General features: G+C 36.3%; 1 protein-coding gene across 4 annotated transcripts in view; it reads left to right on the top strand.

The window, feature by feature from the left end:
* The window catches only part of LOC106054226 (uncharacterized), a 79,300-nt gene that overhangs the window by 12,903 nt on the left and 41,625 nt on the right, over nt 1–24,772 (top strand). For 3 of the 4 annotated variants that reach the window (XM_056022891.1, XM_056022894.1, XM_056022892.1), the window contains exon 2: nt 13,541–14,396. In XM_056022891.1, the coding sequence (XP_055878866.1) occupies nt 13,752–14,396 (645 nt within the window). In that variant the 5' untranslated portion in view covers nt 13,541–13,751. Of the gene's footprint in view, nt 1–8,851; nt 8,874–13,540; nt 14,397–24,772 lie in introns of those variants that run through there. The other variant, XM_056022893.1, reaches the window with a different exon arrangement.

Raw genomic sequence — 24,772 nt, 5'->3', positions numbered from 1 at the left:
AGAAAAACTACGAGGATGCGTTGAGAAAACTAACTGGGAAATCTTTATTGAGAACTGTCCAGACATAAACGAACTAACAGAAACTGTTACCTCATATCTATCATTCTGCGAGGAGTTAACAATTCCAACAAAAACAATACAAGTCTATGGAAACAATAAGCCCTGGATGACCAAAAAAATCAAACACCTTATTACTGAAAAGAAAACAAAGTATAAGGCTAGCAACGAAGAGTTTATAAATGCTAAAAATAAACTGAGAAAAGCAATAATTGAAGGGAAAAAAACATACAAAGAAAAAATTGAGAATTTCTTTGCAAAGAACAACTCAAAACAATGCTGGGAGGGATTAAAGAAAATAACAGGCTGCGCCTCAAAACGAAAACAAATTTTAGTGGCTGATGATGAGAAATTCGCCAACGAACTAAATTATTTCTATTCTCGTTTTGACAAAGAAGATTTTGTTGAACTACACAAAGAACTTTTCAACACTCTGTCCAAAGGAAAACAAGAGCCCTACGTCAATTTTGTAACGGAGGATGAAGTGACATTGTTATTTAAGAGAGTAGACGTAACAAAAGCTTGTGGACCGGACAAAATTAGTGGCAAGCTGATCAAGCTATGTGCGGGGCAAATTTCTTCTATCTTCTGTCATATCTTTAACCAGTCATTGCAAACGTGCGTAATTCCAAACATCTGGAAAACTTCAGAAATCATACCAGTGCCTAAGAAACCAAAAATAGATTGCTTAAATGATTTCCGCCCAGTAGCACTAACACCTATTGTTATGAAATGTTTTGAAAAATATATTCTGAAACAACTTGTAGCAAAAGTCAATAACAGCCTAGACCCTCACCAATTTGCATACAAAGCAGCTAGAGGAACTGAGGATGCCATTCTATTGCTTTTGGACCAGCTTTATAAGCATCTCGATATACCCAAAACATATGCACGAGTCCTCTTCGTAGATTTCTCCTCGGCTTTCAATACCATACAGCCACATCTAATGATAAACAAACTGAGTAACTTAAATGTAAGCCCTTACTTGCAAGCATGGGTTCTAAACTTTTTAACCCAACGGCCCCAGTATGTTAAAGTCAACAACACCAAATCGTCAACTCGAGTACTATGTACGGGTGCTCCACAAGGTTGTGTACTTTCTCCTGTGCTATACACTCTTTACACTAATGACATAAGAAGCATCTATGACTCAGTTAAACTCATTAAATTCGCTGATGATACTGCCATAGTCGGTCTTATTTCAGGAGACGAAACTCAGTATCGAAGCTCGATAGAAGAGTTTACAAACTGGTGCACCGACAACTTTCTAGAACTGAATGTAACAAAAACTAAAGAACTTATAATAGATTTTAGAAAGAAAAAACAAACTATACGTGAACTGCAAATAAACACTACATCTATAGAACAAGTAAAGGCATATAAATATCTAGGCATTATCATCAACAACAAGCTTTCATGGGAAGACCACCTTGGAACTCTGACAAAGAAAACAGCCCAGCGACTCTTTTTTCTATACAAACTCAACAGTTTTAAATTAAACAAGAAGATCCTTGAGACATTTTACGGCGCGACAGTACAAAATCTGCTAACATACGGAATAAGTTGTTGGCAAGGCAACGCCTCATCTAAACTGTTGCAACGTCTAGAAAACATCATTAAAAAAGCATCAAAAATTACACTCACAACATTACCACATTTAAAGGAACTTTTTGAACAAACGTGCCTAAGAAAAATCGAAAAAATCTTGGAAGACAACGGCCACCCGCTCCATCAGAACTACGCCAGGTCGTCGCGAAGTGGGCGACTGCTGTCAATCAAAACAAGAACGGAGCGGTACAAAAACTCGTTCGTACCTCACTCGGTCAGACTCTATCACCGCCACTCATTGATCAGGGAACATGAAATGCACCAAGATACCTGTGTGTAGTCGCTGAATGAACTCTTTATGTTGTCTGTTGTATTTATGTGTATTTTTCTGTTGTGTTGTCTTTATATGAGAAACGAGTCCTTGTAATCACAACAAATTTCCGTAAGGATCAATAAAGCAGTCTTAGTCTTAGTCATATATTTTATGTAATAACTCTTTGTAATGGCCAAAGTTTTTTATTTGTACCCACATTGACTCTCCAAGTTCTGGATGTTTCCAAACTTTTTTATATCCAAAATCACAAGTTATATCTTGTACTATTTGAAAAATTTCTTTCTGAAAATCAGAATCAGACAGGTCATAAAACCATATTGTTTTATGTATTACTGGCTTTTGATGCACTTTAACTTTTGGATAAGATCCAATAATTACTGGACTGATAGTATTTTCAAGTACTACAACTTTTATTTTCCCTTTTATAAATGGTGATTTGATTTCAGCAATGGCAGTTTTACATTCTATCTTTCTAGAGTTTGGTAAGGTTACAATGGCTATATCATTCAAATAATCTTCTTTTTCTACTAAATTGGGCTCTACAAAAGTGATTGTGGATTCTTCATCAACTATGCATACAACATCCTGATAATTGACTTCTAGATCATATACTTCTATCTGTTTGCTGTTTTTAAATGTCAAGGCTAATATTTCTTCTGTTATTATTACTTTAGGTGAGCTAGTGTTAATGTCATTTTGTATTTCTTGTTTTTCAGCTTTATCTTTATCATCTATTTGTTTTTCATCTGTTTGTATTTCACTATCATTTGTTTGTGTGTTAATTGTTTGGCAATCTTTATTTAGTTTAGATGCTTCTGTTAGCAAATGAGTTTGACATTCTACATCTATTTTATTTGTATTTGTAATTGACAGATTATGTTTAGTTGCTTCATGTATACTGACATTGTTGTAATCATGTGAATTAGTAGTTGATGCTAACTCAATGTTTTCTTGATTCACACTATTAGCCCATTTTACTAAGGCTTCTTCTGACAGTTCAACTATGTTCTCTATGTTCCCTATAATTAGTTCTTCAGCTGGGTTGTTCATTACTATGGCTTTGTATTGACCAGTGAACCATGGTGATTCAATGAAAACTAATGCTGTTTCACATACTTCCCATAAGTCTTTATTTGCATAAGTCAGTGTGACCTTGTCTTTTAGGATCTGTTCAGGTTTTACTAGTGATTTCTTTACAATGATTGAGGTGCAGCCGCTGTCACGTAATGCATATACCTTAATGCCATCCACATATGCAGGATAAACTTTTAATTTGGCTACCTTTGTCTGTATATATGCTACTGTTTCATATTCTATTGGTGTTTCAGTTGCTACAGCTGCTATATTTTGTCTGGTATGATTGTTATTGTGGTAAGTATGTTGTCTATCTTGAAATTGGTCTCTTCTAGACATTCTGTTGTTTTGCCATCTTCTGTTTGTTTGATGTGATCTACTGTTAGTTGGACTGTAGCTTTGCCATGTTCTTCTGTTATATTGTTGTTGATAGGATCTATTGTAGTTAGGACTGAAGCTCTGGAAAGTTCTGTTATCTCTTCCATATTTATGGTTTCTATTTACATATTGCTGTTTTTCTGATGCCATTCTCTTTCTGCACTCTGCTTTGGTGTGACCCAATATGCCACAGAAAAAACATTGTATGCTCTTGGCATATTTAAATTTATTTGTAGTTCTTGGATGGTTTTCTGTCACTGTTGCAGCTACATTGTACAATTCCCTTTTGTCAATGGTGATGTTTGGGTGTGAGTCTTTGTATGTTGTTAAGTTTGATATCAATTCAGCTTCATTTTTTATTTTTCTCTCCTTCAGGAATGAGAATGCTGCCTCTGTAACATTTATTAACACATTCTCAATGAGAAAGAAATCTAAGATCTGTTTGGGGTCATCTAAGTTACAGTTTGCGAGTTGTAGCCACTTTGTCATGTTCTGGCGCATGTCATGTATTGTTCTTTTTAAATCTGTATTCTTGGCTAGTTTTATTTCCCTAAAAAGTTTTCGATAGTGCTCCTCCGTTTTGCCAAAATGTTCAATTAGTCTTTGTTTTACTGTGTTGTAGTCTTTTCTTTGCTCCATAGTTAGTGTGTCGATGATGTTTAGTGGTTCACCTCTTAGGTTAGCTAGAAGTTGTTGAGCCATTTGTGCACTATTCATATTTGCTGTTTGACAGATGTATTCAAATTGAATAATGAAATTTTCTAATGTGTCTTCTTTTGGATCAAAGTTCCTAAATTTGCTATGATACTGATGATGAGATGAAGTTTGACTTGCTGAATTGTCTTTATTTTCTTTTGCTAGCTTGGCCATTTTTTCTTCATGTTCTTTTAATTTTATTTCATGCTGGCGTTCTTTTTCTTTCTCTAAGTTTTCTTGTTCTTTCTCTCTCAGTCTTCTTTCATGTAGCCTTTCTTCCCGTTGCTTGTCTTTTTCTACTCTAATTCTATCTATTTCAATTTTAATGAATGCAGCTCTATCATCTTCTTTTAACTTTAGTTTATCCACTATCTCTATTAGTTTTTCATACTCAGCCATTTTCAAAGATTCAAATTAGTAATATAGTTTATTAATAGATATGTGTACACAAAAAGGTAGTTGTAAATGAATATTGTACAATAAATACTTATTATTGCTCAAATAGTAATTACAGGTAATAGTAGATATATATTTTGTGCGAAACAATTGAGGTTATGAGGTATCTTAAGTTATTCTTGGTACTTTGTCTAGTTCGTAATGTAATACTTTACTGATCAATTATGTGATTATGTATTTTTAGTATCTCCACTTGCAATGTAAAAATTTATTGCAACAAGTAATTCACAATTATGTGAGCCTTATTAGTCTGATAAATAGTGATCAATGTATCAATAGCATCAAAATAGTTCAATGTGCTCAAAGTATATATTATATACAATCAATCTTGTCACAATCTCAAATCAAAATATATCACATAGTGTATCAAGTGTGTAGTGTAGTGTTGATAATAATAAAAAATAGGTTGAAATAAGAAGTAAAATAAATATATATATATTAATAAGTAATTAGACAAACATAAATACACTATAGATACTAAACAGTCTGCTTTAAAGAGACATTACAAGATAGTAGAAATAGTAGACAAAAGAATTACAATGAGAAATAACAATGACGCAAAAGAAAATTCAACAAATGTAAACAAGACGATATCAATACAAGAGTTTAACAATATGATAGATACTTGACAAATACAAACTTAACTAATACAGCTATACGATCAAGTATTTACTTTATCTAAAGAGTCCCTACCAATACCTGGATGCTGATTTTGAAAAAAAATATAAATGCTCAGACTCAATAGATAATGAAATTTAGTCCCTACAGGTCAGGTGTATATATAAATACAGATGTAAACAATGAAAAAAATTGTGGTGTAGTTCAAAGAGAACTAATCAATATTCATTAATACTAAAGGGTAATTAAAGTTACTTCCCTTAAATATTCACTTGATGCTTGACTTGTACATAAAGTTCCGGTGATGCTCCACATAAAATATGTCCACAGTACAGTTCATAAGTAATCCACTTGCTAAATCCGCAGCACAACGGTACAGTTCATAAGTAATCCACTTGTTAAATCCACAGCTCAATGGTACAGTTCATAAGTAATCCACTTGTTAAATCCACAGTTCATAAGTAATCCACTTGTTAAATCCACAGTACAATGTTACAGTTCATAAGTAATCCACTTGTTAAATCCACAGTTCATAAGTAATCCACTTGTTAAATCCACAGTACAATGTTACAGTTCATAAGTAATCCACTTGTTAAATCCACAGCACAATGGTACAGTTCATAAGTAATCCACTTGTTAAATCCACAGTACAATGTTAAATGATACGGTACTCAAGTCCTTGAACAATAGTAATCCATTTTCATACAGTTGCTGAAACAAATATAAATAACTAAAAATGACCTTAGGTAGTGACGACAAGAGAGGTCTAAGAGTGAGGGCGCTCTCTTATTAAATGTGCTGTTAGACAGCGACAATATGAGTGTGTCATTAGAATTATGACGAGCACTCGACGTAGATGATCTTGAATATGTCAGCTACTTCGACTGACCATATATCAGCTGTCTTCAAACGATGACTTGAATGACTTGTAGTACTAGATTTTCACCCACACCGGTTGTAGTATCACGGTTGTCTAGTTTCACCCACACAGGCTGTAAGATCAGGTTGTCTCAGCATATCATGTTTGATCTCTTTCGCTTAGGATGTTAAAGTAACTTTGAACAATGCTGTGCTCCTAAAGCTATCTCAACTGGTGTAAAAGTACAACCACATAAATCAGGCTTCCAGATAAATGACACTTAGGACAGTAGTCAACTGGAAAAGTTGAAAATACAGCTCAGACAAGAACAGTTCAAATTGTTCATTTCATCACAGATGAAAAAAAATAGCTCGCTAACGGTAACTGTGTCATGGCAGGTCAATGTGACATGTAGTAGTAGCTCTAGATACCAAGTGTGTAGTCAAAAAAAATTTAATAAATTCTGGATTAGTTGCAATTCATGTAAAGTTCAATCTTGAAGTACAAGTTAAAATAGTAGGCACAGTTAACTTTCAATTTCAGCTCTGTTTTCTGTTAGTAGTGTTAGACTAGCTGAAGATAATAATAATGTCACTCTTGGATCACGTGGATCTCACTTGAAAAATTGTGTGCTGGTCTCAATAAATGTAGATCTAGGTCATCTCTATAATGTTGAATGTGTCGCTGAACGACCAAATGAGAAAAATAGTAGAGTCTGTAATAATCAGGTTTTAGCTTTCTTGCTCGTTGAGTGGCGCCATGATTTGTGTAAGAAAAATTTTTAGAGTTACTTTTTCCTGTGTTTACTAAATAGTTCACTTGCCAACTTCAAAAATATCCATATAAATATCCATGTGGCTGTGGTTATCAATGTAGGCGTGGTGGTGACATTGGGTTCTTGTTACAAATCACAGAATAATAAAATGACGCTGGGTGTAGCAGACACAATAAGTTTAATATAACACCACATAGTGAATACACCATACAATTCGACCCAGGAATGGTCAGTATTAATCCAACAGTAATATACGAATATCACAACTTAGTACTTATTCTATAACCAACTACTTTAAACATCTAACTCTACTGCTTATATCTTAAGTGACTCAATACAAGTGCTTGCTACAAGATCTCTATGTGGACTGCCTGCCTTTAACTCTCTGGTTCACCTAAGGTCAAAAGTGTTCACCTTAGTGCCACATGGGTTGTGAATAAGATTCACAATATGGAATTAACATACACAATACAGAATTAGGGTTTCTACTCTATGGAACCAACTTTGAGGTGGTGACACTGTTCAATCAGCAAACAATGACCAAAACCGCTTTCTATTCTTTGCCTGGGTAAGCATACTGGAGGCGGGGAAGGAAAGTGCGTCTTGCCGAAGTGAAGTTCTTGGGTTTGAATCTTTTTGAGAATTTAAAATGTTCTTGGTCCAATGAATTTGAAGTAATGGACATTTAATGAAGAGAATTGTAAGTGTGCTAACCACACGAGACGCTACTAATTAGCGCGGGAATTAGTGGAACTTGTGCTGAATTATTTGGACTTTAAAACATAACATAATGATGTCGTAACGTGAGTAGAAACAAGTTTTTATTTAGGAAATCTGCCTCCATCTTATGGCTGACATCTTTGCTTGATACTTTTCGTACAATAACAGTACGTATTATTAAGTTCTTGACTTAACCTGCGGCTACTATTTAGTTACTATCTAGACTTGCTCTCTGGCTATACATTTTTCAAAGCTAGACTTTATCCTCTTTCTAACACATTTTCAAAGCTAGACTTTGTAAACCCTCTTTCTAAAACATTTTCAAAGCCAGACTTTTAAAACCCTCTTTCTGAAACATTTTCAAAGCCAGACTTTTAAAATCCTCTTTCTGAAACATTTTCAGAGCTAGACTTTTTAAATCCTCTTTCTAAAACATTTTCAAAGCCAGACTTTTTAAATCCTCTTTCTCAAATATTTTCAAAGCCAGACTTTTAAAATCCTCTTTCTCAAACATTTTCAAAGCTAGACTTTATCCTCTTTCTATAACATTTTCAAAGCTAGACTTTTAAAATCCTCTTTCTGAAACATTTTCAGAGCTAGACTTTTTAAATCCTCTTTCTGAAACATTTTCAGAGCTAGACTTTTTAAATCCTCTTTCTAAAACATTTTCAAAGCCAGACTTTTTAAATCCTCTTTCTCAAACATTTTCAAAGACAGACTTTTAAAATCCTCTTTCTCAAACATTTTCAAAGCTAGACTTTATCCTCTTTCTATAACATTTTCAAAGCTAGACTTTTAAAATCCTCTTTCTGAAACATTTTCAGAGCTAGACTTTTTAAATCCTCATTCTAAAACATTTTCAAAGCCAGACTTTTAAAATCCTCTTTCTCAAACATTTTCAAAGCCAGACTTTTGAAATCCTCTTTCTCAAACATTTTCAAAGCCAGACTTTTAAAATCCTCTTTCTCAAACATTTTCAAAGCTAGACTTTATCCTCTTTCTAAAACATTTTCAAAGCCAGACTTTTAAAATCCTCTTTCTCAAACATTTTCAAAGCCAGACTTTTAAAATCCTCTTTCTCAAACATTTTCAAAGCTAGACTTTATCCTCTTTCTATAACATTTTCAAAGCTAGACTTTTAAAATCCTTTTTCTAAAAAATTCTCAAAGCTAGCCTTTATCCTCTGTCTCAAACATTTTCAAAGCTAGACTTTATCCTTGTTATGGAGTGTGTTTGTGTGTCCCTATGGTGGCAGTGGAAGAACTTAGTGATTGGTTGTCAATGATAGTTGGCATTAACGTCATTGGTCTTAGAGGAGACGACTCCAGAACCTGAGACTGAAAGGTTCTGTTATTGTAGTAAGCTACATTTTGTTGAAAAAAAAAATATTACCAACGTCTAGTAGGCCTACATTTTGTTTCTCATAACACGTTGGTTTTGTTGTATTATAATAAAAGTTATAGTTAGTTGTTTTTTTTCATAAAGAAGTAATTCAAGTCATTTGAAGTTGTATTAGTTAGATATAATACGCCAACAGCGGTTTAGTTGTCTACCAGCAGTTTGGTGCTACAAGTCAACGACCGTCTATAACAATCCTTCGGCTACAGTTATAACTTTCAAACTAGGCTTTATCTTAGCGTCTGGCTATAACATTTTCATAACTAGGCCTTCCTCCGGCTACACATTTTTCAAAGCCAGACTGTTATCCTCGTGACGCCGACGTTTTAAAAACTAGACTTAATCCTCTGGCTAATATTTGTTTAAAGCCAGACTTCATCCTCTGGCTAAAGCATTTTCAAAACTAGACTTTATCTTAGCGTCTGGCTATGACATTTTCATAACTAGGCCTTCCTCTAGCTATTATTTTTCAAAGCTAGACTTTAATCTCGTGACACTGACGTTTTAAAAACTAGACTTAATCCTCTGGCTAATATTTTTTTTAAAGCCAGACTTCATCCTCTGGCTAAAGCATTTTCAAAACTAGACTTTATTCTCTAGCTACCCCATGATAACATGATGTATTTAGATTTATCACTCCCCTTGCCCTGCCTTCTATCATGTCTAAGAATATTTTACAAAAATATTTTTTTTTAAAGGTCGAGCCAAAATTCATTTACCGAAAAGCTAACCTAAAAATCTAATTGAAAGTAATATTTTGACTTTGCGTTGTTTTTTTTTTTTTTTTTGCTTTTTAAAACAACACTTCAGTTGACAGAACTAGTTATTAACCTCAATCACAGGTCATATGCTTCATAACGCAAGTTTTTTTGTTTTTAATTGGGTCATACATTAAACTGATTTTAATCATAAACTCATCAATCGGTTCTAATACACTGACTGATGCTCTTTAGTAAACGAGTCAATATTAACAACGCAGCGACGAGTTCATTTCATTCAATTATAACTGCACCCATTGCTTTCATCTGACCCATAGATATATATTTTTTTAAAATATGTAATCCCGTTAGTTGAAATTAGTACCGGTACTGTTCAGAGCTAAAAAAAAATTTAATTACCAAAATGAGTCAGTCAGTGATTATTTAGCTCCGCCTTGTATGGACATTTTCACACGAAACCTCAATCACGGTTATCTTCTCTTGGTTTGCGTTTTGATCTTGATGATCCGGTTTCACGTTCTCAAAGCCAATAAAATACAGAAGGAAAGAAAACGAAAATGGGGTGGCCGAGTGCTACAGCGTCCTGGGTTCGAATCTCGGTGAAGACTGGAATTTTTTTTAAATTTCGTGATTTTGATGGTGGCCCCCTGAGTCCACCCAACTAGCTCACTAGTTTGGAATGTAAAGTGGTTGGTCATTGTGCTGGCCACCGAAACAGATGACCTTTACATCATCTGCCCATACAGATCGCAATGTCTGTAAGGGGTACTTCACTTTGAAACAAAAATAACCTCTCAAGACTTCCGTATTCTGTACACCAGATGCACCACAAAGTGTTCTATTTATAGATTTGCCGACATTAATGAGAACCCCCCCCCCCCCCAACTTGAACACTAAGTTGAATACAACTTTTATGTAATCCCCTATTCAGCTCATTCTAGATGAATGAACTACTGTATTATTCAGACGATCTTGTACAAGTTCTTGGTGCACACCCTAATGCATATATAGTACAGCGTGGAGAACGGTAGTTTCAAGATTTCATCAAAGAAGACTAGAGATGTTCAGAAGTGGGTCACATTTTTTTGTGTAACGAGGTGTGATTATTTGGAAGTCTCAATCTTGAAAGGTTTCTCCGAAGGGAAGAAGCAGAAAATCAGGGAATACATAGATGGCCAGTTGAACACAAAAATAACTTGATCTGTAAGACTTCTGGAAGTTTGGGGGGGGGGGGGGGAGTAAATTTAATTATTAGGATTCACGATGATCTTTGTGTGGTTTTGTTGTTGTTGTTTTGTGAAACATTGTGTCTGCGTGGTTGTCTGGATTTTTTTTTTTTTCACATTTTTTTTTTCATTTCACTGTTTGTCACTATTTTGACTTTGTAGTCACGTGACTCGCGCTGATTCTGGACATGGAGGGCATTGGTCATCTTTGAAAGTGGAGTTCCTTTTCGTTGTCCTCCGAGCATTGAATGTTCATATCTTGAAGATACAGATACTTCTCTAAGCATTGAATGTTCATATTTTAAGATGCGTACTCTTTTGAGAACATTATATAAATAAAAAAATAAATGTGGGGGTAGCCCCCCCCCCCTCCCCGGGCATCATCCCTTTACGCGCGCTTCCTTCTGAAGACCTTATCCGTTGTAAATTCTGCTAGTAATTTTCACACATGGCGGGAAAACTATAAATAGCCAGCGTGTTTCGTGTATCCGGTGTATGAAATAAAGAAAGTGTTGCTAAGCGATGTGCACTTTTTATAGCACTACAGAATTTTTTTTTTTTTTTTTTTTTTGAAGCGCTTCTGTCTGTCCGTCCGTCTCAGTCCGGAGGAAGCATACGGCTTTTTAGTCTATGACTTTAAATCTTATTTAAAACAGGTGGGCAACTAAAAGCTTAAATTAAGCTCACTCTTGTCTGTTCCCATTCTCAGATCAAGTTAAAACTTGGCACAATTATCCATTGAACCCGACAGGACATGAATCAATTAAAAAAAAAAAAAAAAGTAACCAATTAGTTGGTTAATTGTTGGTGATTAATTATTTTGTTTGATATCGAAATAAGGGGAATAAATGCTACTTATTGAGAGATGTGGATGTATATAAATATATGGATTTACTCTCCATACTACGTTCTGACACGCTTTTTCTCCCACTTCCCATTCTCGGGTCAAGTTGAACGTTGACAATAAACGGGTCAATCCAAAAATTAACCAATTAGTTAATCATTTAGTGCCAATTAATTTATTTTGTTTCACACAGCAGGAAGGGAGCTAAACCCTGTAATTTTCAGATAAAGTTTTGTATTTCTCTTTTGCTTGTTTAAAGGACGTCGTTACTCTCAGAAAATGTCGCTGTGGTTTCTTGCGGCAACGATGATGAAATGGACATTTCAGTAGTTCTTTTTTCAGATATAATAGACAAGACACCACAAACACATTAGTGGCCCCTCCCTGCGGCGCGGCACAAACTGATACAAATTATTCTTCAATTGTAATTTAGTGAGAGCTGTGTCGTCAGAGTGTCTTAGATCTGTGAGAGATAGCGAAATACAATCAAAGTAGCCTGCGGTCGAACCAACTTATTTATAGTCACAGTACACACAGTCAACATTAATTTGTTTTTAAGGAGTCCATAGTTTGTGCTTTTTTTTTTTTTGTTTTATTCACATCAATCTACGGAGATTCTGTTATCTTTCATCAGATGTGTGCGCGCTCGCGATTTTATGGTGTATATTATTAGTTATTTTTATTATTATTATCTAAGTGTGCGTACGTATGGCAGGTTTATGAAAACACAAGAATCTAGATGTAGGTCGTATTTATATAAAGAAGTCCAAAGAATGTGGAGTTACTTCGCTTCAACTCCAGCAATGTGAGTTGAAGACTTGATATATAGTCCAGTTACATTTTGAACCGTTGCGTTTTATAATGGTTTCCGCTTTCCTAAATGATCGTTTTGTCTTAAGAGAGCTCCAGGCCTTACCAGCATAGATATCATGTTACATAGGTACCAGTATGGATATCATAAGTCAACCAGGTTCCAGTGACTGTTTTTACATCCATGACACATTCGAATTGACAGTAAAAAAAGATGTTTTGGCTTACATGCCGCCATCTTGTTGACTGTAACTAACACAGTGATATCCGCACATTGTGTCCCACACTGGGGACAGTATTAAGTTTTCATGCGCATGTGTAGCTCGGTTTGGTTTCGTCAAGGCTGCATTTCTTCAACGTCAGTGAGGTGCAGCGTGTTGTAATGAAGCGAAACTCCGCCATATTGGCTTGGCTTGTCTATTCGTTCTATAGAGATGTAGAGAAGAGAAATGTTTACTTCCTTTGCACCTTCATTGGTCTAGAAAAATGGACATTCAGTTTGACCACCATTGTCCACCTCAGTGTTACTACTATAACAATAGAAAATAGACATGCAAACACAAACATCACGCAAAACAACCCGCTCACACACACACAATCAGAACTTGGTGAAATGGGCGCGTATGCAACTTCTCGCAGACGACCAACGAATGACTGAATGTAGAATAAACGAGTTTTTTAAAAAGTCTCTCTTGTTCTAGCCTCAATAGAGAGAAGCTGACCGCTTCGCCCAGAACTGACGTAGGCCTAACTGTGGTGTAATGGGTGCAAGTTGACTTTATAAAGATTTCATGTTTTGGAAAGGCATCTTCCATACTGTAGTTCTTACAGAGATAGTGTCTTAGTGATACTTGATTCGTTTTGAATAGACTCCTGTGTCTCAGTGATATTTGATTCTTTTTTTTTTTTAAATAGACTGTCGTGTTTTAGTGACACTTTATTCTTTTTTTTTAATAGACTACTGTGTCTTGGTGATAACTGATTCTTTTTTTTTAATAGACTAACAATTTTTTTCTTTTTGCTTACAGCTGTATCACTAACTGTGGAAGTATGTACAAGACAGTTGAAGACAAAGTTTACCCAGTAATCCAGTATGGAGTATATCTATACACTCTCCTGTTTCATTCAGAATTTAACGTTCAACGCTCCACCAGAAAATAGCTTGATAGAACCTTTACTCCATTGTGTTTGATATGGGCCTTTTAATATACCAGTGAATTAAAAACATTGCCTCTGGACATGGCAGAAACGGATCAATTTTACGCGCGAACAGAGTCTCCCTTTACGGACTTCAGCCCGAGCGTCTTTCAGGCCAAGTACGGTATCATCGGGGGTAGCCTCAAAAAGAGATTGTCTGCCTCCATTAAGGCGTGCAGTGAGTCTAAAATGCCGCCCACGGCTTGCAAACAAATGCGTCTGGACTTTGATAGCTTGGATAGCAAGCCCGGTGATGGTGACAGGAAGTCAGTGTTTAGTGAGAAAGACAAGATTGATGGGGTCGTGGTCAAAGATGAGCCTCTGGAGGTGGACGAACGTTGTGATCATGACAGTAACGTCGGGCTGGATCTGTCCGAGAAGAAGCCGAGGTGCGGCGCCAGCGACAGCGTCTGTAGCCCTCGGTCGATGTGCAAGTCCAGCCCCAAAGGATTTGAAAACTCGTGCTACTCCCCGGGGAGCTCTGGGAGGGACACTTTGCCCGACTCATCCACCGGAACTTGTGAGCAGCTGATACGTGACGGCAGGCGGCACAGCAGCGTGTCCAGTGCAGATGATTCCCACATGATGACCAGTAGCTCCTCCACTGGTGAAACTGTTTTGTGCCAGGTGTGTGGGGATTTGGCTGCCGGATTTTACTGTGGGGCTTACATTTGTGAAGCCTGTAAGGTAAGTTGTTTTTTGTTTTTTAACGTTTTATTTTTAATCCTTCAAGTCCAACATTTAAACTTTTATGCATTCGGTGTTTGGAGAGTATATTGGTAGCTAGATTCCACATGTAGCTAGACTATATTGGTTGATAGATTCCACATGTAGCTAGATTCTATCTGTACATAGATTCTGCATGTATCTAGACTCTATTTGTAGCTAGATTCCACATGTAGCTAGACTCGATTTGTAGATAGATTCCACATGTAGCTAGACTTTATTTATTGATTCCACATGTAGCTAGACTATTTATAGATTCCACTCGATTTATAGATAGATTTCACATCTAGCTACACTCTATTTATAGATAGATTTCACATGTACCAAGACTATTTATAGCTAAATTCCCCATGTAGTTATTTTCCATTTATAAGCAGATTCCATTAATAGCTAGATTATTTGTAGGTAGATCTAAAAAGAAGTGAATAGTTAGATAGATAGATAGATTGATTGATAGATGGATGGATGGACGGACGGACGGATCTTAGAATACTTGTAGATTAGATGCTAAGACAGTGGAAATGTGGAAAAGTGGAACTCTAAAGTGACCTCATTGGCATAACGATAGAAAACATCACACCAAGGGAAAGTACTTTTGTTATGTTGGTGAAAGTCACCTCTTCCGGTTTACAAAACTTTGGGGGCAATCTTCATGTTTTACCCTAGTACAGTCTCTATACTTTGTTCGTCGATCAAGGAGGCCTCTTTGAATTATGTGGTACAGACATATATTAAACATAAATGAATAACAGCCACCAGGGACCAAGTTTTTAAGAGAGAAAGTAGTGAATTAAAATGCTACGAAATTAAGGGCATGCGCCGACCGAGGCTCGAACCCGTGACACTGGATTCGACACCACCGCCTAGCGATAACGCACCAATCGAAACTAGCCTCTAGACCATCGGAATGTCCAAAAAAACATTCTTCTGATCCAGAGTCATTTCGCCCGTATGCAAATTACCACCCAATTACCAATTAAAAACTTGGTCCCTGGTGCTGTTATTCATTTATGTTTAATATATGTATGTATCATTTGTTTCAGCACCTAGCTTCAACTCTATGTTTACATTTTTGAATTATGTGGCCTTGTATATCTCCTGTGTTGTGCTGTTTCCTGTGCTATCTTGAGACCTCTCTGCTCATTATTTAAGGTCTACTCTACACAGTGTGTTGTTTATTTGATCAGATTACAGTGTCATGACATTGTTTTAGTTAAGTCCAGGTTCTCGGGTGACCGTACAGCGTGTAACGACCCACCAGGGTCTGAATAATTTTTGTTTAGGTGCACAGATGTGTAGTCGATATGTGAGTCAAGGACTTTCTAAACTTGCGTGGGTTGTTTGTCGACTGCATCAGTTGAAGTCGACTCGGGGTAGGAATAGCCATTATAGAGTGTACAGTGATAAGTTCTCAGTGCTGTACAGGGGCGAGAGATTAAACTGTTGCTCCACTTTGTTATGTAACTTCATCTAATTATATGGACCCGTAACGTTGAAACGAGTGTTTGGTTTATAAACTTAAGTCTGTGTTGAATGTCTTCGTCGTCCTTTACGAGTTGCTTAACTCTTTCTCTCCGTAATTATTTTTCCACGTTTTAAAGGAATTCTTTATTTTCTCATTACTATTTCACTACCCTGTTGTGATTGGGCTTCAATAGCTTTGTTGTTTATTATCAGAAAATGTTGAATTTGGTATATATATGCTGTTTTTTTTATATAATTCAAAGTCAAGTTCAAAATATTAATCATTAATTTAATTTAATGATGTCAAAATCAACGATGGTATCGCCGATTAGGAGAGAAAGAGTTAAGCCTTTATCTCCATCCAGGCCGTGACTTAACTAAGCTTAGCCTGCTATAGGTTATGACTTGTGCCAGTGGCTTGAGAGCATCGGGTGTCAGCTGTGTCCGTTACAACAGGCCACTTCTGTTTCTCCACAGTTAGGCTGACGTAGTTCATAAATCATTAAAACCTGTCATAGCCGACACACGGTGGCCTCTTTACGCCTTGTACCCATCTCCAGTGTGTAGCCGACTTCTCTCGTGCGGCTTAGATCTAGAGCTCCTGTGACCGTGGCCTAGAAGGCAATGACAGCAGTTAGCATCATATACTATGCAGAGCGAATTAAAAATGTAAGAATTTTAAACTGCTAATCTTCACTTAGCTTTAAGCTTGTTCGAATGTATGTCGCAGAGTTTGAATCCATAACGTAGGAGGCAAACGTAGGCGCCCTTTGCGAACAATTTAGCAAGAGCTAAAGGATAATTGGAGTCGCGGCGGCTGAGTGGTAAAGCGCTTGGCTTCCGAACCGGGTGTCCCGGGTTTGAATTCTCTTGAAGATTGGGATTTTTAATTTCGGGATCTCGGGGCGCCCGAGTCCACCCAGCTCTAATGGGTACCTGACACTAGTTGGGAAAATTAAAGGCGGTTGGTCGTTGTAGCCGTTGACAATAGAAACAGGTGACCTTTTACATCATCTGCCCTACAGACCGCACGGTCCGAAAGGGAAACTTTACTTCTTTACTTAAATGAGAAACTATAGACTTCTCATACATTGAGCAATACAGAAAATGATTTCCTTAGAATTTCCTTTAAAAAAAAACAACAGTTGATGGGTACAATTAAATCCATGCTTAATATTCCAGATCCACTAGCTAGCACCACAAACCCAATAGCAGCTCACCCTGTGGGGGGCCACTGTTAAAATGACAACTAACATGTTCCACCGATTGTCACAAGCGCTCGTCTAGACGCCAGGGCGGGTAAAATAGGAGCAACTGCGTTCAAAGCTGGCTACTGGCCGAGAGTCCTTTTCGTCTCTTAGATTCTAACACCTCGTTGTTTTTTTTTTGCTTTCGGGGCGAGTCATTGTTAGCTTCCAAGGGTCAGTGCTGTTTGTTGAAGGTCATTGACTTGTAGCACCAAACTGCTGGTGGATAACTAAACCGCTGCAGGCGTATTAGATCTTAACTAATAAAGCTTGAAATAGCTTGAGTAACCTCTTTGTGGACAAAACTAAATAGAACTCGTATTACAATAGGCACGTTCTACTAGAGAGGAAATACATGTTGTAGACTTTAGTCATAAATTGATAACATGATATTTTGAACAAACTCGTAATTCGCTGTAATAACACGTCTTTTCACTTGAGCATTCTGGAATTGTCTGGCGAACCCCCAAGACAGCTGACGACAGTGCCGCTTATCTTGCATCATTCGCACTGCATAGCCGCCAACCAATCGCTAACGTTTTTTTCCCCATCACCATAGAAACACACACATCACACTCACACTCCATAACAAATTGCATCAGTGGTTTTCTTGAGCTTTAAACTGTTAGTCGGTCACACGCCATTATAAGCCTGTCCATTTGGTTCGCCTTTCATTCTAGGAGCAATCTTCTACTTGTATAGGGTGATTTCACTCTTGCCTCAAGACGATTCTTCCATTCAAACCTTAGCCTCCTCTCAGAGTCTCACACTGTTTGAGCTAACTAGCTACTAACAATAGCAATGATGAATGGACCACATTCACCAATCGTAAACAGACAACATTTAGCCACGTGGTTCTCTTTTACACAAATTACGTAATCTATAAAGGCCTTCACGTGATGCGTTTTTTTTTTTTCATTGTTTTATCAGTATTATCACGTGGCTAAATGTTGTTTGTTGACGATTGGTGAATGAGGTCCATTATGGTAACCTGCTAGTTGGCGTATTCTTGCACTGTTTTCAGAGGCTGACGAAATGGGAGTCAGTACTTTAGCTTTGAATTCGGTAGTCTATATCAATTATCTCTAAGTGGAGTTTTGTCTTTCGTATATGCTCTCATTGAGTTACTGCGGTTTAACCCAAAACTGTAAAATGTTTGTAAAATGTTTTACGTTTCGGATGTTCCTTCAGAGTTGAAGATAATTACTTCCTAGTCCAAACCTCCCGCAGGACGACGGGGGATGGGAGCGGGCAGGGTTTGAACCCGGGACCATCGATAAATCTGAACGACAGTCCAGCGTGCAAACCGCACGACCAGGCAGCCATCCAACTGTACAGCGTCTAGTAACTTTGGCAAAGGTTGGAGAGTAGTTTAATAATGGAGGCTCCTCATTTTAAAAATTTTTTCTTCTTTACATAAGAAAAAAAAAAAAGTTTCAGTTTTCCACAAATGAATATTTGAAAGCAAAAAGAAGGGGGGGGGGGAAAAAACTTGAGATGCTTGACAGATTTTAATTATCCGAAGAGAAAAGAAACTTGCTTCTTAAAGAAATGGCGTGGAAGAATATTTCAACTGACACTCGCTGTCTATTCAAGTAGAGACAATAGTGTTTTTTTTTTCTCTTTTTAATTTCATTCCACTAATCTTCTTTGATAGAAAAGACTGTCTGTTAGGTGAATGTGTGAGTGATTCGAGTAATTAGGTCTTTATGTGTGATGGAGTATTGTGAGTGATTCGACTCGAGCGAGTAGGTTTTTCGGTCGGTATGATAGAGGATGATAGTAATAATCTTTATTGTCCATTAGGAAATGCGTCTTGCAATTTGTGCATGATTCGAATTGGAACATTGGTGAATCGAAGGATTAAGTGCGTGTGTGTGTGTGTGAAAGATGGTAGTGGTTTGGGGTGAGTAGGCGTGTGTTTGCTTGTGTGGTAGGTGTGCAGGATTGATCCAATTATGTTAATTGTTGACACAATTGATCGTTTTCATTGACATAAGATAGTTCAACAGAAAAAATGGATGTGTATTCATTAGTAACGAAGATTGAGCCCATTTCAATAACGAAGCCATTTCAATAATGAAGCCACAGAAATGGATTCCCCATCACGCTTTTAAAACGTTTCTAGTCCATCCTCTTCGGTATACCTTCTCGAATATTCTTGATTACGGTTATTCAGTAGTCTGATAAACTTAGTATTTCTCTTGGGCTATTTTTAGCTATAGCGTTATTTCGAGGCTAAATCTGAAGATAAACGTCTTGGCGTTTCGATAACCTTGACACCTTTTATAAAAAAAAAAGGGGTTTGGGACACAGCATACCAATAGGCTGAAATATTAACAAATAGTTAAGAAGTGTGCGCGCGCCTGTTTGTATTGGCTGAATGTATTCTGATGTAAGCATGAGTAAGACTTAGCGCAGACTAGTTAATACTAGAGATAAATAAGAAGTGAGTTCAGGAAACAAGTGACAGAACGACGCGTATTGATTGTAGCTAAAGTGAGAATAAGGACTCGGTCTATTGATAGTATACAGATTTAGGAGGAGGTGGTCTATTGATAGGTAGATAGTATACAGACTTAGGAGGAGGTGGTCTATTGATAGGTAGATAGTATACAGACTTAGGAGAAGGTGGTCTATTGATAGGTAGATAGTATACAGACTTAGGAGGAGGTGGTCTATTGATAGGTAGATAGTACACAGACTTAGGAGGAGGTGGTCTATTGATAGGTAGATAGTATACAGACTTAGGAGGAGGTGGTCTATTGATAGGTAGATAGTATACAGACTTAGGAGGAGGTGGTCTATTGATAGGTAGATAGTATACAGACTTAGGAGGAGGTGGTCTATTGATAGGTAGATAGTATACAGACTTAGGAGGAGGTGGTCTATTGATAGGTAGATAGTATACAGACTTAGGAGGAGGTGGTCTATTGATAGGTAGATAGTATACAGACTTAGGAGGAGGTGGTCTATTGATAGGTAGATAGTAGTCTATATAGACTTCCTTTCTCGGGGCCGTATTAAATGTCTGATTTAAGTTATGTTCTGGAGTTTAATTCAGTTCCTATGTACGATGGTCATTTGTTTGACCACTTTCCCCATCCAGTTAGCGCACTGTAAACCATTTAAATAAGTCTTTAGTCGGCTCTTTTTTCTCGTGCATTTCCTTATGGCGTGAGACCAAGTGTTCATGTACTAAATTCGGTCACGTTAACCGGAGGTCAATCAATAGGTCACTGACACACCACAGTGAGGTGTGAGTGTATTGCATGTCATGACCTTCAACCACCTAGATATCGAAATTTGATATTTGGATGCAAATATTTGTTCACGGGCGAACGAAAAACTTATGTCGTAGCTATCAGTTCACAGCGACCGTGATATGTGCATGTCAGCATTCGAAATGAGTAGATCTGCTTAGATCTTTGCTCACGTTTGTAGCGGTTTATCTTTTGTAATACTAATGTAAGCACACCTGTGTGGAACATGAGGAAAAACGTATCCCTTGCTGTGTTATCATAATGACGTGAATACCACAGAACTATTTTTCTATCTCAACAGACCCCTATATATCTTAATGAAAAGTGTCTTCTTGTTCAGTCTAAATACCGGGACCGGGTACTCTATGCTAATGTACGCATGGCTTCAGAACGAAGGGGGTCTCGAGCTAGAAACTCAGCGAAGACTGGAATTGTAGGGCGTCCCTGGGTGCACCCAACTCTCATGGGTACATGACATACGTAGGAGAAGTAAAGGCGGTTGGTCGTTGTGCTGGACACGTGACACCAATGTTAACCGTCGGCCTTAGAAACAAAGGAACTTGACATCATCTGCCCCAATAGATCGCAAAGTCTGAACGGAGGAACTTGACATCATCTGCCCCAATAGATCGCAAAGTCTGAACGGAGGAACTTGACATCATCTGCCCCAATAGATCGCAAAGTCTGAACGGAGGAACTTGACATCATCTGCCCCAATAGATCGCAAAGTCTGAACGGAGGAACTTGACATCATCTGCCCCAATAGATCGCAAAGTCTGAACGGAGGAGCTTGACATTTTACCTTAAAAAATATTGACATGAAAATGTACTGCCAGTGGGTGTTGTTGTTATGTACTGTAGTTACTATATTTTATAAATAGTGCAACTATCAATTTCAAAATCAATACTGGCCTAAAAGGTGTGGCTATAGATCCAGATATGGTGTTCTGTTCAATTCTGTTAGCTTACAATATCAAATGGTGAAAGGAAGGTGGCCAAAACATGGACAACTCAAGTGAATAACTCGTAAAACAAACAAACAACTGAACCTTTTCTTTCAACCTTAAAGTCTTGCACACACACAGAGTGGTTTAGCTGGATAGGTCATCAGAGTCAACGCGAATGTCTTTCGTTCGAGCCCCATTCTGGCCGTGTTCTTTTCTCTTCATGTTCCCATTAGAACTAAACCATGAATGTTGGGTTCGATCTGTTGTTTAAACGTCAAGAAGGAATGAAACATTTGACGACTTGTTTCCAATGTAGTAATTTCACTTTGTGCAGGCCACCTTTTTTAGCGGCCCCCGTAAGGGGAAAAAGCCGCTATTAGGTTTGTGCAAAATGTCCGTCTGTCCGTCTGTCACACTCAGATCTCGAAAACTAGAAGAGATATGAAAAATATTATTTCATCATTAAATGCGGCTTAAAAAGTTAAGGTGCAACGGCTACTTTTGGTTTTCTAAAAGCAAACCGTTTAATTTATAAAATTAATTATGCAAGCGATTTTTTCTTAAAAATACACCAATTCTAAAACAATTACGTAAATGTAAGGGAGGCAATGTTACAATATGCTAACAAAGATGGACAATTTTTGTGTATTTTCAGTATCACTAAGTCAAATATATTTTTAAAATGTACAGGAAAAGTTTACAACAGATATAAATAATAGTTAAAGATGTTTTTTCTGGTCAACTAGCTGCTAAAATTAAAAAGAAAACATTTCTGTTTGTTTATAAAGGCTAATAATGCACTTTGTATGTAAATATCACGCACATTTTTTTAAATGGACTTTTTATGCAGCGATTTTCGTGCAGTAGCGTAACGTCGCAACATGATCAGGTGCTAAACCAATTCCTTAAACTTTTTTAAAAAATCAGATTTTATTTATTTTTTGTTTAGTGCCCCCATCCGAATAAAAGAAGATTATTTTTGTGCGTTTTGTCTGTTGGTCGGTCTGTCCGTCACGATTAGATTAAAAAAACTAGAACTCTAAAAGCAATTGAAAATCTGATTTACCCTTTAATTTTCCTCCCGTAACATCTCAATAGTTTTAATTATCTAAAAATTGATTGTTCCGGATTTTTGTGTGCAAAACTAATCAACCCCAACAAATGTTTGTTTGCTCTTCTAATTTATATTACATTCAATTTCCATGCTTAAACGTTGCAAAAACACATTATCAATAATATGTTGTTCCGTTTTTTATGTAAATAGCATATTAATGCTAAATCAGAATCTCTATACTGACTTATATTTCATTAAGTGTAAAAATGTTCCGGATATTGTTTTATAAAACATGAATTATGCCTAATAATTGTTTGAAATCGCATAATTTACTAATATTACACTTATATTATTTGACAATGCGTCATCAATATCAAATTGTTCCGTATTTTCATCTTTAAACAAATTTTAAAAATATCGGCAATAGGTTGTTCAGGGCTTAAAAAAAAAAGTAATTTACTAGAATTGATTACTGAACATTACTTTTTAGACATTTAATTTTCTTGCTGAAACATAACATAGAAGTTTTGTAATCGAAAAAGAATGTTCCGGATTTTGTTTCTTACAAATCGTCGCCAGAAAGTTCCGAATTTTTTTAAAAATCTACTAACGCCAAATAATTGTTTGAACTCCCTCTTCTAATTCATAAACAAATAATCTTCTCATTTACGAAATAATGTTTTTACGGATTTTTATGAAAAATATTTTAACTCACTACTCTCTTACAGTACATTTAACTTTCTACCTAAAACATTAAAAAATCTAATTATCGTTAATATTATGTTCCGATTTTTAAGGAAAACAGAATCCAAACACCAAAGTAAGGTATGAAAATCTCTCCAAATTGCTGTAGTACATCTAATTTTTATACGAGACCATCCAAAAAATTTAATTAACGGTATTACATTTATCTGAAATTCTCTTTTTCTTTTACTATTTATACAAACATCCGGAACAATCTATTATATAAACTTTTCAATTGTGTTCATACCTAAAAATTATTGCGATGTTTTGAAACGTAAAATAAAGGTTAATCAATTTTTAATAACTTTTAGTTGTTGTTTTTTTTATATCAAGATAACGGACAGACCGACTGACAGACAAAACGCAAAAACAATGCGGCTTTTATCCTCTTTAAATAAATTCTATTAGAACTCAGTGCACCAATGTCTATGAACCCTCGTTAAATATCTCGTGTAAATAAAGACATCTTTTTATGGTACCGGTACTAGCCTATTGTGAGGTAATGGAATTTTTTTTCTTTGACGTCATATGAATGACTCTTTAACCCTTAAAGTGCTGAGCTGTTTTAAAATGAGTGCATACAAAATTGAATTACAACTCCAATGTTTTGAGGCTAAAGTACCACGCGCGTTTTAAGGGTTAAATGTAATGCTAAAAGAACGCACTCGGTGCACCAATGTCTATGAACACTCGATAAATAGCTCGTAATGATGAAGACGATTTTTATTCTAGCTAGGCCGTGTGACGTATTGTTTTTTTTTTCCTTTGACGTCATATGGAATGATTTCTTTAAAAGAAATGCTAAAAGAACGCACTCGGTGCACCAATGTCTATGAACACTCGATAAATGGCTCGTAATGATGAAGACGATTTATAGTCTAGCTAGGCCGTGTGACGTAGTGTTTTTTTTTCCTTTGACGTCATATGGAATGAATTCTTTAAATAAAATGCTAAAAGAACGCACTCGGTGCACCAATGTCTATGAACACTCGATAAATGGCTCGTAATGATGAAGACGATTTTTAGTCTAGCTAGGCCGTGTGACGTAGTGTTTTTTTTTCCTTTGACGTCATATGGAATGAATTCTTTAAATGAAATGAAAAAAGAACTCGGTATAGTAATGTTTATTAAGCCTCGTTACGTGATTCGCGTTTAAAAAAGGAATGATATCTTGATTTAGATCTAATCTAGATTTTTTAAACTAGATCTAGATTTTTATTACAGTATATCTAGATCTGGATTTATATTCTAATTAAAATTATTTTAGAGTCTTGATCTACAATTTCTAGATCTAGTTAGGACTAAAATAGACTAGATTAAGATGTAGAATTTCAATTTCTAAACTTAAAGTGTAAAAAAAAGTGTAGATTTTCATTTCCAAACGTTTTGATCAATATTGCAATGTTTTAATATACTAAAACTAGTCTACTTTTTTAAATTTAATTTAAATTTAAATTTACGGCTAATGAATCTTTGAAACATTATTACTTTTGACCATCAAAATTAAATCACCTCTTGAATATTATTTGCGAATATGCAGATCCGACAGGGATCCGACTTCGACGGGGGCCGCCTCTGAGTTTGTGTAACACAAACTCTCTTTGTAATCTTGTTTTTA

Source organism: Biomphalaria glabrata, chromosome 3 (assembly GCF_947242115.1).
Source record: "Biomphalaria glabrata chromosome 3, xgBioGlab47.1, whole genome shotgun sequence".
Lineage (NCBI taxonomy): Eukaryota > Metazoa > Mollusca > Gastropoda > Planorbidae > Biomphalaria > Biomphalaria glabrata.
The sequence above is the reverse complement of the archived record's forward strand: the minus strand, read 5'-3'. Positions and strand labels throughout refer to the sequence as shown.